The sequence below is a fragment of the Epinephelus moara genome, chromosome 22 (genome assembly GCF_006386435.1).
Source record: "Epinephelus moara isolate mb chromosome 22, YSFRI_EMoa_1.0, whole genome shotgun sequence".
NCBI classification, from domain to species: domain Eukaryota; kingdom Metazoa; phylum Chordata; class Actinopteri; order Perciformes; family Serranidae; genus Epinephelus; species Epinephelus moara.
Window position 1 is genome coordinate 13246938 of NC_065527.1, and position 17114 is coordinate 13264051.

The 17114-nt window shown below is 43.8% G+C and overlaps 1 protein-coding gene across 1 annotated transcript in view; it reads right to left on the reverse strand.

Moving 5' to 3' along the window:
* cdk6 (cyclin-dependent kinase 6) overlaps positions 1-17114 on the reverse strand; it is a 43118-nt gene that overhangs the window by 11699 nt on the left and 14305 nt on the right. Inside the window, exon 5 of the mRNA XM_050034261.1 lies at positions 1073-1182. Coding sequence (XP_049890218.1) covers positions 1073-1182 — 110 coding nt within the window. The remainder of the gene's footprint in view (positions 1-1072; positions 1183-17114) is intronic.

The following is a 17114-nucleotide window of genomic DNA, read 5'->3' on the forward strand; positions in this document are numbered from 1 at the left end:
ATCTACCATGCGACTGGCCTGACAAACATCTGATGGTGAAATAGAAGGGTAATTTACATGGAGACGCCAACAGAAAATATCGAACTGGAGAGACGACAAGCAGACAGTCAGTAATTGGTCAACACTGGGCTGCTGTTGTGCATTCATTGCCCTGGTTTTTGTGTCCTGCAACGTTGGCTCTAATCAGCCTTTGTCAGCTTTATTTTTTGCTGATTCAGCAAACTGAATCAGCGTCACAGACGGTGGAGACTGTCGGTGAGAGAAATTACTCTGATTGGCAGTTCAGCTCAGTGCGTGAGAAGAGAAACGGAATTGAGGAAAGCAAACAAACGGATAAAGTCGAGCGGGTGTGAGATCAAAACAAACTTGTCTTAGGATGAGAAGATTTTGTTTAACCATTGAGCTCTTTAGCAAAGACTATCCATAATTATTTCTATTATTGTTGGCTGGCGCACAGTAAATATCCTTTGCTCTTTCACAGGCTGTGTTGTTGATGTGCTAAGTGGCTAACTAGCGTATTGAAGCCGCCCTGCCGGTCTTCCGATTTTTCCCTTTCTGAATGACGAATACAGACTACCGCCACCTGCTGCTATGGAGAGTTATTTCCTCTCACTCAGGTGCAGAACATACGTGCTACTTGTCCGTTGGCTGTAGTCTTTGTGGTGTGTTCAAGTGCAATTTTTTGGCTGAGACAAAGGTGATGTAAGACGACACAACAGTTGGCCTTCATTGCCACTGGTTCTTTGATGTTTGGTGTATCTGGGCCTTAAGTGGCGTCATCAAAATCATCAGACAAATTCGAGGAGCAGCAACAGTCTTGGTTGTTTATGACCGATTTCCGCAGCATACTTTTTGTGTCATGTCCTCCTGCATGCTCTCCAGAGAGAGTATTTCCACTTGAGAGCACGTTTAACCCGCAGTCTCCTGTTGTGTGCTACATGTGTGAGAGGACAACTCTGGACCCGAGTCTCCATATTTCGTCCAGAGCTCATACGAGAAAACAGCTTATGACAATGTAGTTCTGCAACTACATAGTATGATAGGTTTACACCAAAATCCCCTTTGTTCTCACCTTCTCCTGAACATCTCAGCGAAGATGCAGCCGACACTCCACAGGTCCACCGGCGTGGCGTAACTGGACTGGAGTAGCACCTCAGGGGCTCTGTACCACAGTGTCACCACCTACAACACACAGCAGAAATCCACTTAGAAAGGTTAAACATAAAAAGACACACACACACACACACACATAAATCCCACCCAGTTTTTCTTGCATGCGGTTTTACCTGCCAGCAACATCGGGTAAATGTCACCATATTGGGGGGGGGGGGGGCTCCCGCTCACACACACACTCTCTCACACACACAGGGTTAATACTTCTCTGCCCCCATCTTAGGCTTACGTAAGACATGAAATCATATCTGGCAGGACACGTCTCCCTGCTCCCATTTTGGTGTACCCACATCACACAGTCTTTCCACAGCCATCCACCAGGGACACAAAATACTGTATGTACACATGTGTGTGCGTGCGTGCAGGAGTACCTATTACAATAACAAACATTACACTGGATCAAATGTGACAGATATCTTATGTGCGTGCAGTAATAATGAGATGATTATCACTGATATTCACCACCACCCCTCCCCCCTTCATCCTGTCGAAATAAAGAACAAATTTAACTCCTCCTGTCTTGCATCAAGCAACCCTGCACCCACCTGAGGTAAAGCGGCAGCCATTTTGTGCCACTTCACACTAGGCATGGTTTCCAAATTTGTCCCTGTACCTCTATTGGGAGCTCTGAGTGTGTGTGTGTGCGTATGTGTAGCCATAGCCTGCAGGAAAGCAGCAGCATTGTTAACAGCTACAGTAGGGAAAGCCTCCAGACAAAACTCAGTGACCCCTAGTAAGAGAGTGGACCAGTTCCAGGTGCTTTCCTAAACTCCAGATTTTTCCAACAGCTTTTGGCTGCAGTTCCCCCCTAAGGCACTGCAGAGTGCTTATCGGGACCTCAGAGTCTGACGGTGAATGTTTGTAAGCAAAACGACTGGGTGTCACCTAGATATCTTTATCAGCTGGCTTGGACTCTCTGCGGGAGTACGAGGATACGATACCCTGAGCTTTTAATGTTGTCCACATGCCTGTATGTGTAATGTGAGAGCAGTGATCTTCAAAGAGGATAGATAGCCAAATATGAACTATTCTAAAGCAAACTGGGTCCTTGCTTATGTGCTTAGGTGCCTCCTGAGACATTACTCTGAGTCAGCTGTCAAGTTACTTTATGATTTGTAGATTTGTTTCACTAGGGGAGGTTGATTTCAGAAATCCACGTGCCAGTATCAGTGATTTTTTCTCCCTGCACTTCAGTAATTTAATTTCCATTGGTACAAACAACTTGTGTTTTAGCCATGCTAGTGGTGTGACGATAGCAATGATGGTCCATCAGTCAGTCCGCCACTTGTTCCACGTATTTCGAAAGCTCCTGGATGAATTGCTGTGGAATTTGGTACAGACGTTCATGGTCCCCAGAGGATTAATACAGTTGACTTTGGGGATCCCTTAACTTTCCCTCTAGTGCCATCATCTGGTAAAAATCCTAATACCTCGCACACTAACAAAACTATGATCACTTCGCACAATCACTGTGAGCAACTTAGCATGCTGGTTTAGCATCCAACTCAAAGCGCTGCTGTGTCTAAGTACAGCCAGGACACGGTCAAAAGTATGCAATGCTGTAATGCAATGGCTGCACAAACAACACAAAGATGCCACAGAGTCTGCAGGGATTAATATTTGAGAGAACCCACTGTGTGTCTTCACTGGAGAAATACCTGTCATTGGTGCCGCCAAATACACCAAGCCTTTAATCTCCACCCAAAGCAGACAAACTACACCAACGACCCATGTTAACCATGAAGCTTTAGCTAGCTTGCATATTTTTAATTGTAGCCTATTACACTCACTTTTCTCTGCTCTCTGCTTGCACTATCATTTTTGAAACAGTTTAGCTTGGTTACTTAGCAAGTAATCAGACTATGTAGTAGTATTAAAGTAGTATTAAAACTTGCGTTTGATCCAACCCACACATTCTGTGGTGTGGTGAAGTTGAGTTCGGTGAATTTGATGGTGTTTAGCATGCCAAGATGACACTAAAATGTTCAAAAGTATGGTGGTATTTAACACAACTGAATGCTTCTGTACACGATAGGTATCGCATGACTTATTTTATTGGTATCGTTAAAATTTTAAGGGCACGGGGTACTGGTATCGTGATTTTTTTTTTTTTTTAAAACATTACCCAGCCCCATCACTGGCAAATGATAAGCAGGGGAAAAGTGAACATAATATTTACTGAAGGTAGATACATAAGTGGTCATAATGTAACTGCAACCTCTTCTCCTAACATCAGGTATACTAGAGGCCCATGGGAGTGAACGTTTTTTGGCTCCACATTACCATAGATTTGGAAAGCAGCTGCCAGTTGCTTGGCAACATTTCTGCTAAATAGTTCAATGGTGTTCATTATGTCTTCAGTTTCTGATAATGACTTTAGTTGTTCTTTTATCTCAGACATGTGTTGGGATGTTACATACCTTGACATGTTTCAGCGGAAACTTCCGCCTTCCTCAGAAGTGTCACTTGGTGGTGGTTGTGACACGTCTTAACCGAGGCGTGATCGTCCTGTCAGTTTTGACAGGACGATCACGCATATGGGGCATACATGCTCTCCCACACCTGGAGCAGCGTCCTGGAGAGGCGGCGGACGGACAGCAGGCGCCGTGTCACAACAACCACCAAGTGACACTTCTGACGAAGGTGGAAGTTTCTGCTGAATGTCACTGAAAAAATACTTAGTGTGGTGGAAGTCTGACTTTTGTTATTAATACATTTTTGTGTTCTTTTGTTGCTGTGTGTTTATTTTATGAAACATTTCCAGGTATACTGTACAGAGTTATATAAAAGCATTGAGCCACTTGAGGCCGTGGTTTTCCACGTTGTACCGAATAACGCCCTTTAACTGTTCTAAACTTGCTGTAAACCACGGCCTCCCGTGGCTTATTGCCTAAATAACTGTCATCAAGTTTCAGTCCTTTTCTTATTGTAAACTGTCAATACAGAAAAAAGTCATCTAAGTAGTTTGCAACTGTTTTTGTCTGATGATCTGACTGTAAACTCATGATATTATTATAGAATTTGATAAGCCAGTGGTCACACATTTTCCCACGGACTACCCCTGTCTGTAACAACCACATCCTGTAATTTAACAATGCCTGCGGACCATTCAGAGTGGTGACTTTAGTTACAAAGTTGCAGGACAAAATTTATTACCCACCCGCCTATAATAAGAACTCCATTACAAAGGGGAAATATTTGTAATTGCAGCTTGAAGGAGAAGTTTTGGACATCAGAGGCAGACTCACAAACTGACCAAACATAACCCCTGAGCTGGAATCCTTAAGCAAGGCAGTCAACAGAGACTGATAAGAGGAATAAAAAGTTTGGTCACATTTTTTCTTCTTAACTGAATGACGCTATTAATAGAGCTGGGGGCTGCATTTTGCAGATGTGTGATACTTTCTCATCTCCTGCTTCCTGCTTTAGTGGAAATAGGGAGGAAGTTGAGGCTAGTTGGCTAAGATGAGTCGGCTGAGCCACGTGACCAGAAGTGAGACATGTACTGAGAATGAGCAGACTGACTGTGAGGGTCATTGAAGACTTTCCAAACAGTGAAACCTCAAAGAAAAACATGAATGGAAGCTGCACAGCTGCCCATATAGTCAGGCAACACAAGGTCATTGATGGGGTTTTTTCAATAACAAATTCAAGGCTGCATTGCTCTAATTTGTGCGGGATTTTTTTCTAACCGTCTTTACTTTAAACTAAGTTCTCTGCAGGTGTTCAGCTGAGTAACATAGAGGACATCACATCTCAGTTTCCACCTTACCAACCAAAACACGGCACTGCAAGAGCCATCAAACACTCAAACACAGGTTGCTGCTTCAAAACATGGATGGAAGCACAAATGACAAATGGCCCAATCACCCTCTTCACGTAACTCTTGCAGTTGCAGCTCAAATGCATGTGACTGCTGTCTGCTGCATGCGAGTTTGTAGGCCTGCAGAGTCAGGGCTCGTCTGAACACTCATGCACATGTAGAGCCTTCTAGGAAGAACCACAGACTAGAGCTCAGGGTATATCCGCCTCATTGCGATACAGAGTTATTCGAAAACCTGGCCACAACTGCAGATTAAGGCATATATATAATCACACATGCATGCACTCACAGACACAACCGGAAGATTGATTCTTTACAGCTTACTGCAATCCGAAATTACGCCCGCGCTACTTGCACTATAGGAAACTGGTTTTTTTAACAGTATATCTAAGGCAAGGTGGTCTTTCATTCAGTATTTGCATGACAGGTTAAGAATCCTGTTAGTGAACACTTTTATTTTTTGTCAATGCACAACAAACAAAAGCAGCAATGCATTAGTCTGTTTGTCACTAGTTTCTCACTTCCCTACTCTGTGATACTCAATCCTGTCGGTTCTTCCTTACCACAGTTTTTTAATGGTCACAAATACATACAGTCATTTTTTAAAGGGTTACTTAAGTGCACTGTGATTTTCTGCACCCATCCTCTCACACCAGTTGTCACTTACAAAAAACTGTCAGCCATTAAGCATTTGTGAATGTCAAGACAAAAGTCGATATTTGAATTTTAAAACCTTAGTTGTTTTGTAGTTGCTTTTACAATATCAATGAGTACAACTTGCATCGATTTGAGTTGCTGTAATTTGTCGTACAAGAGGGCAGAGGTGAGCTGAAACGTTCAAGTGAGTTGAGGGTTGAGGTGAACTTAAAGGTGGCGTCATCAACTCCAGAGAAAGATTGTCGATAATTGAGCTGTGGAGCTGCGCACGTTAGATTTTCCGTCGCTCTCGCCTCCGCTGCCTTCGTCTTTATAAATCCACGGCCTTTCCCCTGTCCTGCGAATGAGCATTAACGCCCCCTGTTGCTGGACTAGCGCTGTTTGTTTCCCAATTAGAGCCAAGAGTTTGTTTGACCATCAGATTTATTTCAACGCATACAAAAAACGGCCAGCTTGGGCACCATCGGGAAATATTTGCTGAATTGACTGCACCTTTAACTGAGACGCTGGCGCTTCCAGGTCACCCAAGTGGAAAAGCACCAATAAAAGTTGGATGATATTCAGGTCGGAAAATGTGTGTCATTGTGAAGAAGTAGGGTGGCATCTAGGACTGTCAGAACGAACTTCGCTATTCGAAAACAATTCGAATTATTGTAAAAATAAGCATATTCGAAGTTGGAAACTACGGTTCGAATATTTTGAAAAAAAAAACAAAACAAAAAAACGGCGCTCTGCCGTGCATTAAGAGATGTTTTTTGGGGAAATACATGATTGTCAGAGAAGCCCCGTTTACAAACAGACCTACAATCCATCTCCTCTCCTCTCGTCTCTCTCTTCTCAGCGGAGGGTGCCATGTCAGCCCTGCGCTGACAGTGACAGGGCGCATCTCTTTGATCCGAAGTGACACAGCCCGTTTTCTCATGCTTCGGGGTCGTTCAATAGAGTAATTGCAAATAAATATTGTTTTAATTTTATTGAAATGTTCACAAGGGCTTTCATAAATTCCTACAATGTTACAGCACTGCCGCCTTTGCAGGTTAAAAGTTAACGACAGCGACTTGAAGTGAGGAGGAGCAACACGTCTCCGGCTGCTCACTTTTGCATGTGATGCAAAATATTAAAATAACGTCATTATAACACAAAAAACATAAAAATGCGGTGGTAGGCCTAGGCTATAGCCTATACCAAGGAAACATTTTAATATTATTCGAATTTTTAACATAAAGACATTAAAAATTCGAATCTGATTTTGGGGGAAGATTGACAGCCCTAGTGGCATCATCATGTAGACGGCCTCAAGTATCTCGACAGTGAAATGATTGACTCTCTGCTCCTCAAATGGCTCGTCTCAAACCTCAGGTTCTGAGTTTCATTTCCAAACAGGCCACTGCTTTCCACTCAGTCCTCACCCTTTTCTCCTGCAATCTCTTGTTCCTTCCCTATTAAATGCCTCCCTTTCTCTGTCTGTTTCTGTAAGCTCCTGCATCTGTTAAACACACACGTCTAAAATGCAGTTAAGTCTACGTACAACAGTCGAAGAGCCTGTAAAATCCATGAATGCATGATCGCACAGTTTCACACTCTCCATAAAATACTCAACTGTCTCTGTGTTAAGGTAGTCTCAAGTCTGTTCCACTAAATGTCTCAACACTAGTCCCCTGACAAAGTAACGTGTCCCGAGACGTGGCCACGACTTAATAACCGTTTTCATGGAGATGATTATAACAACACATAGACTGTTGTAAAAAGAAACATTCCCCAATTGCAATGTTGTTCTGAGCTTTTTTCTGTCCTTTCCCTTCCTCTTCTTCCGACCACGTTTGCATTCCTTCTTCCTTAGTCTCTTTCTCACCCTTCTCATTCTCTGTTCTGCTTCACATATTCCCTCATTACCCGCTCCTGCTCTCCCTCCTCTGTACGGGCTGTGTGAAAACAGAGATGCAGACATATACAGTATGTAGGACAATCAGACAGAGAAAATGGGGTCAGCCCTTAACTGTGCAGTACAGTGTTTTGCTCTTAGGTCAGCTGCTTTGAATTTTCAATCTGTCTCTCTGCCTATCTGACACCCTTCTCCCCTTTCTGCATGGTAACAGAAAAGCCAGAGGAGGTCAGATAAAGCCTAGGGAGGCAAAAAAAGAGAGAGTTAGAGAGAGACAGAGAGAGTGTGTGAGGCTGACTCCAGATTAAAAGGACAACATTCTGGGAATTCCTTTCTGCTGAGAGCATCCTCCCCCTCACCAACACCACCACCATCCTCCTCAGCCCTCACTGTTGCTCCCCGCTCTGCTTCAGGGAGGAAATGGCTTCTCCTGCCCCAGAGGACCTCCAGACCTCCTGGGCTGGACCTCCAAGCCTGTCTGAATTGCAACATCCGGACCTGTGCCACCAGCGAACTGTGCATGCACAGCGGAGGAGTGTGACAATGGGGGTGTGTGCATGTGAGCGCGGGGGCGTTTGGTTTGTGTTGTGTGTGAGTACTTGCACGTGACTGAGAGAGCACCTGCTTTTGCCTGGATTCATGTGCTTCAGTGCCAAGTGCTGCGTGTCTGCAAATGTATGCAAGTTATCTGCAGCATGTGTTTGATGTTTAAAGGATAATTCTGGTTTGACTTGTGGTCTTGTTTTCACATCGTGTGGGTCGTATTTCCTGTGCGTAACAACACACTATACTCACTGGGGGTGGGAATCTCTATGCACCCTCACGATTTGATTCCAATTTAGTGGGCTACAATGGGATTATACAACAATTATCAATGCATAATTTATCTTTCCTCACTGTTTGACTACTTGCTGCTTCTTTTTGGCATTTCTGCTTTATTTTTGATAGTAAATAATAGACAGGAAAGGCAGGGCAAACAAAGGGATGACATGCAGAAAAGGGCCTTAGCCAGACTTGTACACGGGCTACTGCGTTAAGAACTCTGCCTTAAAAGTTCACATGCTACTCAGTGAGCTGGGCACATCTACTTACTACTTTTAAAACGCAGCGTATTTATAATGATCCAGGCTTCATAAAAGCTAAAATGCTTACGCGATAGCATTTAAACTGGGGGTGCAAGTCAGATTGTATCCATCTGCAGTCGCTCTCGCTCAGCTATCCGATTCCAAACTTAAGATGTAAACATAATGCCAGTTGCTCTTCACCAACCAAATGGTTCAACCGTACGAACGTACAGCCTGGTCTTGATAAATTGCTACAGGGGATCATAATGGGTTTTAAATTTCAGATTATTGGCTTTTCTGCATCGATGCATTATCTTTCAAGTAAGAATCCCAGTGCATCTAAGAATCACTTTTCCGCCCAATCCCTAAAACGTTAACGTTAAACGTACCTTTTTAGAGTTTTTAGCCTCTTTTACACTGCCAGATTTTTGGCGAATGTTGGGCCGTTTTGCCGGCAAACTGCGAGCGTTTAAACACACAGAGCCAGACTGGCGAGTTGATTTGAGGTGCCCAATTTTCTGCCTTGTAGGGTAGTCATATCGGCGGAACATTTTTGGTTTAAAAAGAACGAGGTGCCTTCCACCATGGGAGGAGCAGTTGATGATGCCGCACGTGCGAGCCACTGGCGGTGGACTAACAGGAAACAGCTGATAGCAGGAATTAGTGAGCAGCTAGTAGCAAGAGGGAAACACAAACCTGACAGACACTGTAAAGATGAGCAACTGGGGAGACAGGAGACAAGGAATTGCGTGCCCTCCTTGTCCTCACAAACAAAGAGGCCATTAACTGTCAAATGATGGGAACGGTGAAGGACGGGCCAACTTATGAGAGAATCGCCAAAGGACTGACCAGCCGCGGCTTCCCTCGGAGTACGTCACGGTTTACGTCATACGCTGAGCTACACATTTTGTTACTTGCTCACGTCCCCCATTGCCCCGAAAAAGGCGCATTCTGTATAAACACAAGCAGGTAGGCGGCATTTTGCCGCACTCCCCGATTTTGTTTTTATACTGCCAATGCTGAAAAAAGACTGATTGGGCTTTCCTGCAAATTTGCATAATTCCTATTCAAAAAGGGCTGTCGACTGCCGATACTACAGAGCAACTATTTTATTAAGAGACACCAAGGGAAGCCAAAAACAACCTGGTGAAGAACTGTGACTGTGAAATGAAAATGGCTGATGTAACTTAGGGCGATGTGCAACATGCTGCACAAGATAGGACACAGGAAAAGAAGTAAGAAAGTAATGTTTTTACAGACTGATCCTCAAGGATGCACACGCAATCTACTGCAAGGAGACAGTTAGCCTAGCTTAGCATAAAGACTGAAGACAGGGGAAACAGCTAGCCTGGCTCTGCCAAAAGGTAAAACATCCGCCTTGCAGCACTCTTACGGCTTACAAATTAATACGATCAAATAATGTGTTACTTAGTGAGTGTGAGAGGTGCCGGCAGGTGGACTTTTTGGACTTTGGACAGGGCCAGGCCAGCTGCTTCCCAATGCTCCCAGTCTTTATGCTAACCTAAGCTAATCGCCCCCTGGCAGTAGCTTTATATTTAACAGACAGATGTGATAGTGGTATTAATCTTCTTATCCAACCCTTTGCCGCATGAAAAAGCATATTTCTCAGTATCAGGTATCCAACAGTTCCTTTAATCAGAGTTCGTTGACAACCTGTTTGAATTTCTGACTACTTCTGTTTTCTGCCCTTGCAGATTTATGTTGATGAGCGCAAAGGTATGATGATCCATAGAAATGCTGACGTGCAAAAATAGGAGCCAAGTTGTAATAAACTGGAATTATCCTTTAAATAATCGGCTAATTATGTTGAGCTGTTGGGAACCACATCCTTCATGCGTCACCCCCATCCTCCTTGACTCCCAAACACTGCTACCATGACACAAACGTTTTCCTGTCACTCTCGGCGTGGACTTCCGAGGGGGGACCTTCACCGTGACCTGATGCCATGAGGATGACTGAAGCCGGGGCTTAAGGCTGCAGCGCCGGAGGCACTGGGGCTGATGGAGCTTGGCTGGGGGCCCGTGTTTACATTCCCTCTCACTGAGGAAGCCCAGGATGAAAGAGCACCACTGCACACACAGACACATACCATCCACACACACATGCACACTCACAGACGAGTTCTTTGGATGCACCACAGGCCAAATGATTGTTGTAATTGAGTCAATAAGAGCAGGATTGGAAGTTTTAACTTTCAGCAATTACTGAATAAAGTGGAATAAATGCACAGTGTAGCTAAGTCCCTCAGGTAAATGGCTCGACTGTTTCATGCTTTAAGTCTTAAGCTAGAATTTGATTACATTCCTGAGAGCAATCCACCACAAATTAAAGTCTTCCTGCGTGAATCTAAGGCAGGACAGCGGATAAAGGCTGCAGAGTGTATAAGCAGGCCACATATGGGAGAAGGAGAGCGGATGTTATAATAATAATGTGAGCAAAACTATGCACTCCGAGAGTACAGTGAAGCCGAGGCTGTAATGTTGTGTCTCCAGAGAGGCCCCATTCGAAGCTCTAGCAGTCAGCCATGTTGTAAACACCATTATTTCACTCCTCCCTCACTTTCCCTCTCTCTTTCTCTTGTTCGGCAAAAAGGACAATTTACAGTCCTTATAATACAGCTGCAGCAGGCCAAGAAAGGAAATAAGGAGGGAGAGAGGGAGAGAGGTGGAGGCTGAGGGAGGGACAGACAGAGCTACGGGGCTAGAAAGAAAAGTGCAAGAGCAGCACACAAACTGTATACAGTAAAACAGAAAAAAAGAGCCACTACAACTGTTGCCAAAGTATGCACAGTGTACAGGAATGTAGTATGGGGCCCTCGGCGAGCGAAACAAAGACAGCACAGTCAGTGGCTCTCTCTCCCCAGTGCTACCACATCCGCACATCATTAGCTGGAAAATTCCTGATATATGCTGTAATTTTTTCTCTTTTTTTCCCCTCCTCTTCCTCTTGCCGCTGCTGGTACAGACAAGGCTTTAATATCCAGATGCCGGTGTGCGCAGCTGTGTGCACACGCACCGTACACACACCGGTCCGAACCCCCTTTTCCCCACCTGGAGCACTGCCAAGAGACCATCAACAATTAATGCAGTGAAGTGCAGAGGAGTGTGTGTGTGTGCAGGGGGGTGCTACCGCTGCTCTTTCGGACACACTTAAATGGGGGTGCACACAGGAAATATTAAATATAAGACCTGCATTGTGCACGTGAGGGTGAGTGTGCAAACATTAATAACAATGTGATTGTCTGCCTTTGAATGTGTGTGTACAGAACATCCCTGTTCATACGTGTATGTGAACTGTGTGTGTGTATGTGTGTGTTTGCTTATGTCAAATTGAGGCCAGCCCCTTTGCTCCAGCCGGCTGCAGTCAAAGCATAGAGGACAACTTTTCCTTTTTTTCCCATGCGGAGCTGTTTGAGGAGATATCTAAACATTCCCAGAGTGCGCTGCACGTGCTCTCCTTCGTGCAGCGCAAGGGTTTTCCCCCTCCTCCCTCTCCCGGCCGCTGCCTGCCTGCCTTTCTTTCGGTCTGTCCAGAGTAGAAACACATTGTCTGGCAAAAGAGGAGATCCGCAGACACACGACTGTCCAGTTCATCCTTGGTCATCGCTGAGAAATGTCTGTTTCATCAGCGTCTGTTCCTGAACTCTTTTGCACCACTAGTGACAGTGCACTACGGATGCTTGCACGCCGCAGTCGAATAATCGATTAGTCACTGGACAGAAAATTTGTTGGCAATTATTTTGATCATTTAAGAATTGTTTTAGTCATTTTGTTCAAGCAAAAAAGCCAAACATTTGCTGATTTTACACCTCGTAAATATGAGAATTTGTTGCCTTTCCTTGTCCTATATGCTAATAAATGAATAGCTATTAAGTTTTGGACCACTGGTCGAATAAAACATACAATTTGAAGAAGTCACCTTGGGCTTCGGGAAATGACACATGGCATTTCCACAATTTTCTGACATTTTATTGCATTGGTAAGAGGTTTACTTTTAATCATCTCCTTAAAACTGTTAAATAGAGCTTCATATTAACGAAAGGCCAAAAGCAAAATTATCAAGATGCATGCGGTTTGCTGACGTGAAGACATATATCAGCTTTATCATCACTATCTTGTGAGATCATCGTAACTTGCGAACACACCAATCCACACTTTCCCTTTACCGACACCCACAGATTTTAACTCGCATACACAGTCAAACGAGGGCCCAAAAATAGACACACTTCTCAAAATGAAAATACAACTCCAGTGTGAAGAGTCGCGCCGCTCTTGAAAGCTTTGTAATGTAAAAGTTGGTCTGCTGTCTGAGCGCGGGCAGGAAATCTGGTTTCAATTTGTTTAATGTCGTCTGAGATATGGGTGTCTTATTCTGGTAAGCTTAGTGGGAGGGCTGTGAGCAGAGGAACTAGGGGGGGAAGGATTGGGAAAATACCTTTGATCAGGTAACAACTTCACTCCTCTGCATGTCCCCAACAGCAGAGTTTACAGGAAACTGACAGACTGACTGACAGATGGTGTTAAAAGAGGCTATTTTTAAAAAGGAAAATTAAAAAGGGGAAATTATTTCACTGCAAAAAAACTGCAAAGCACCAGCCTTTAAGAGTCATACAATTCCTTTTGGCTACTGTGTAACGCAATAACAAACTCAAGATAAGCAAACAAAAAACACTTGTGCCACTAATAAGCTGATCCTGTCATCTCCTGTGAATTACGGCAACCCCTCAGTTTATTTTGTTTTTGAACTCTAAAAACACAAATTCGACAACAAGTGTGAACACAAAGGGCTGGTTGGCATTCCCCTTGAGTTTTCCGAATCTAATTTAGCAGGCAACGATATGCGCATGACATGCATGAGAGTGGAAGGAAATGGGTTTCATGGGACCATCCTGTCAGCCTTGTACTGCAATTGTTGCCACTGTGGCTGGTGAGGATGAAAAAACCATCGAGGTCAGGTTACTACAAGTTATCTGTTTGGAACCAGCACTCGACACAACCTTTACTCCTCTGGCACAGTCACAAAAAATCTTATCCTACCGCTAAACCAGGAGGCGTTGATGGAGCTAAAAGTTCCTCGCCAAGTTAGGCTATGTCCACACGTACAAGGGCTTTTCGTCTGCTACTGGTTTATTTTTTAACATCATATAAAAAACTCATATCGTGATACTTGCGCTATTTTGACTTGCTAGCATGTTGACGTCATACTGTTACCCACGGCAACAACAAGCATGGCTGAAAGCAAATTTATTAGTGACTCCGCAGTGGTTCCAAAAAGAGGAGCAGCTTCAGTAGTGTGGAATAAACTGTGGCGTCCTGAATGTTTTATGAACAGCCCTGGACTTCTCCAACTCTTTTAGTGACTTACCGCTTAGAAGGAACTCAGTCAGCGGCTCCTCTGGCAGCAGCACAGCGTCTCTCCCTCTCTTCTCTCGCCGTGCGCACATGGGTATCAAGGTCTTCAAGTGATTTTGTCATAAACCTTTGGTAATGTAAACCTACGTGCTGCTCGTGGCTCGACAAAAAACTACATATGTGTTGCGTAACAGCCTGTCACAGGTTACAGCGTGATGACTAGAGGAGAAATAGCAGAGCATAAAAGGTCCAGGTGGGAAAAAAGCAACTCAGTCATTTATGATTTTCCCAAAAAAAGAAAAAGAGGAAAATCACCTTTTGATTTATATCTATAGATCCCAGGAGATATTTTTATTTTGTATTTGGGAGCTGTTTAAACGTGTAATTTGTGATAGATTCTATTTTGTTGAACTCTGAGTTGCTGCTGATTTTGTTTTAGGGCCATATTTCCCGCCCCTATCGTCTGGCCACAAACTGCATTTAGGGCACTGAAAACGCATCTTTTGCAAAAACGTGAAGATTTTAAGAAACTCCTTTTTCAGTTTTGCAGTGTAGACAGTCTTTGGTTTTTGACAGGTGTGAGGCAAAATTTTGCGCAAAGGCAGATGTGACCAAAATAGCACTGGCCCTGTTGAATCTCAATCTCAACAACGGAGATCCTTTGGGCCCTAACTTTTTCTCAGAGTAAGGAGCTAATGCTTATTCTGAGTCTTTGATTGGATGAGTCCAAGTCAAATACTGACATTTATTTCTAACTTGTTAAATATCTTGCAGGGTCTGTGATCAAATGTGTCCAAATGTTATAAATTTGGATGTTAATAAGTCATGTTTTAACACTGACTTACACAAAGGAATCTCAGTATCACTGCAAAGTCTCAGGGTTTTATTTTGCTGTAGCATTTATACCAAATTCAAGCAACATCAAAAGAAATGTTTTTCCCCTAAAGCGCTTTGGCAGAAATGGGATCTCAATGAGATGGACAGAAAAAAAGACCCCTCTCGCTCTTTTCTGGCATGTCAGATTAACCCATCAGCTTTTCCCATCTGCCTGTCACTCACGGCAGTACAATGAGCCTGTAGCCAGACTGGGGTCATTAAAAAACCATCAACAAAGCAACGGACCTCCTGGGACTGCCAGGGGCAGCCTAATCTGGACCCCAGTACCAACCCAATGGGTGGTCTCCCTCCCTCTCTCCCGCTCCCTCTCTCTCTCTTTCGGGGAGAGTGAAATATGTGCAACATGGTAGGTGGGTGATGCCGATGGGGCCATCAGTCACACGCAACCATGCATGTGCAAATGCAGCCAGACTCGCACGTTTTTGTACACACACGCACAAACCACATTTTTTGTCAATGACACATTAACAACACGGCGTGTTGCTAGGTGAGAAAGCAACTTCATCACAAAAAGAGAAGTTCAAGCGATGCTGGTAAATCATCAGCAGAAAGTACAAGAGTGCTACTTTCAGTTTGCGACACTGGGAAAAGAAAACGAGGAGCAAAGGGGCTCTTTTTGACGACTTTATGCAAATGATCACTTCAGCCATCTTGTCATTCTAGAAGTGCTAAATGAATCACTTTGAAAGTGAGAGAGAAGTGTCTTGTTCGCTTAAGCAACGGCAGTTCTCCAAAGCCCATCTGTCTGCCAGTAACGGTGGCATTAGGTGACTAAATAAGCAACTGCTGCTCTGTTGGGCAAAGGGGAAGATCCTCTTAAATGCTGTGTGTATTTGTGTACATGTGCGCCGCATACAGTGTAGATTATCTGCTTTTATTAGCAAGAGGAAATACTGAATGGATGAGTGGAGACTGTGCGTGTGTGTGCGTGTGTGTGTGTGTGTGTTTACATGTGTGTCTGTGTGTTGGACTGATAGGGGGATTCCAGACACACAAGCACTCTTCTAGAACCAAAGATCCCGCACTCTCAACGCTCCAGCGCATGCATGCACTTACACACCCTCCATATCATTTTTTTGTGGCCCAATCTAATATATTTACATATAATCTAAAGACCCAAGACAGGAAATGAGTGTGTGAGTGTGAGAGCACACACACACACACACACACACACAGTCAGAGCCGCTCTGTGTGCATGAGTAGTTTTGGGGACTTGATATTTGCAGTTCATATTGAAAGGTGAATTCCCAGTTAGGTATTCTACCCTCGACAGAAAGTGTCCCAGTCTAGTCATAAATAAAGGTTAACATCTACACAGAGACAAACCCTCCAGTGAAACCACAAACACACTGAGTATTGTATAACACTATGTAAATTCTTTGGTTAGGTACGTCTTCCTCTGACTGTTAACTATGTTTTATCATCATTAATCTAAATGATAAGTTATAGAAATAACTGGAGGAAATAATGACTAGTTTTATCTTAATCATAAAAAAATACCCTTCGTAATAATACTAAGAAATGGCAGTTTAGAGCCTGGACGACAGTCACACATTACTCAAACTGAGAAAACACTTAGAAGGGAAAAAAAAGGCCTGAATTTTGAAGCTTAATCAGTCACGACTGACGACAAACTGTCCTGACATTTCCAGCACAGACATTTATCAGTATTTCCTAATAACTGCAGTGTGAACAATGAGAGCTCCTGTTGACTTATCGATAACTTTATCATTAGATTTCAGTCAAAAATCAAAATAAAGTTCGACAATATTCCACTTCATCTTGATTAACGTTACATTTTCTGTGATGCATTGCTTGGCTTGGTTTCCTGAGAATAACGAGAGGGTTTATAAAATAATAAGCATGATATAACAATTTTTTTAAGTAGCCCACAGTGACTACTTTTCCTTGTGTGCCAAGAAATAAAGTATATATACACGTCAGCTCGAAGGGAGGAGCACCTGCTTGTGTCCACTAGCCTGGTAATCCCTTGTGGTGCAGTCACACCGGCGCAGACATGTGTGCGGCTCTATTCTGATGCTGAGAGCAGAATAAAAGTTTGCATTCTTTCCCAAAGTTTGTTTATATTTTCCTTAGATGGGCGGATGCAGAACGACTGGATGAGCCTGAGTTAAGTTCCCATGAGCTTTGCTAACTTGGCATGATGAAAAAAAAGAAGCTGTGTGGCCTTCACCTACAACCCTCATCCTCCTTCCTATCACTCTGGTGCCCCGTCGGCAGACTGG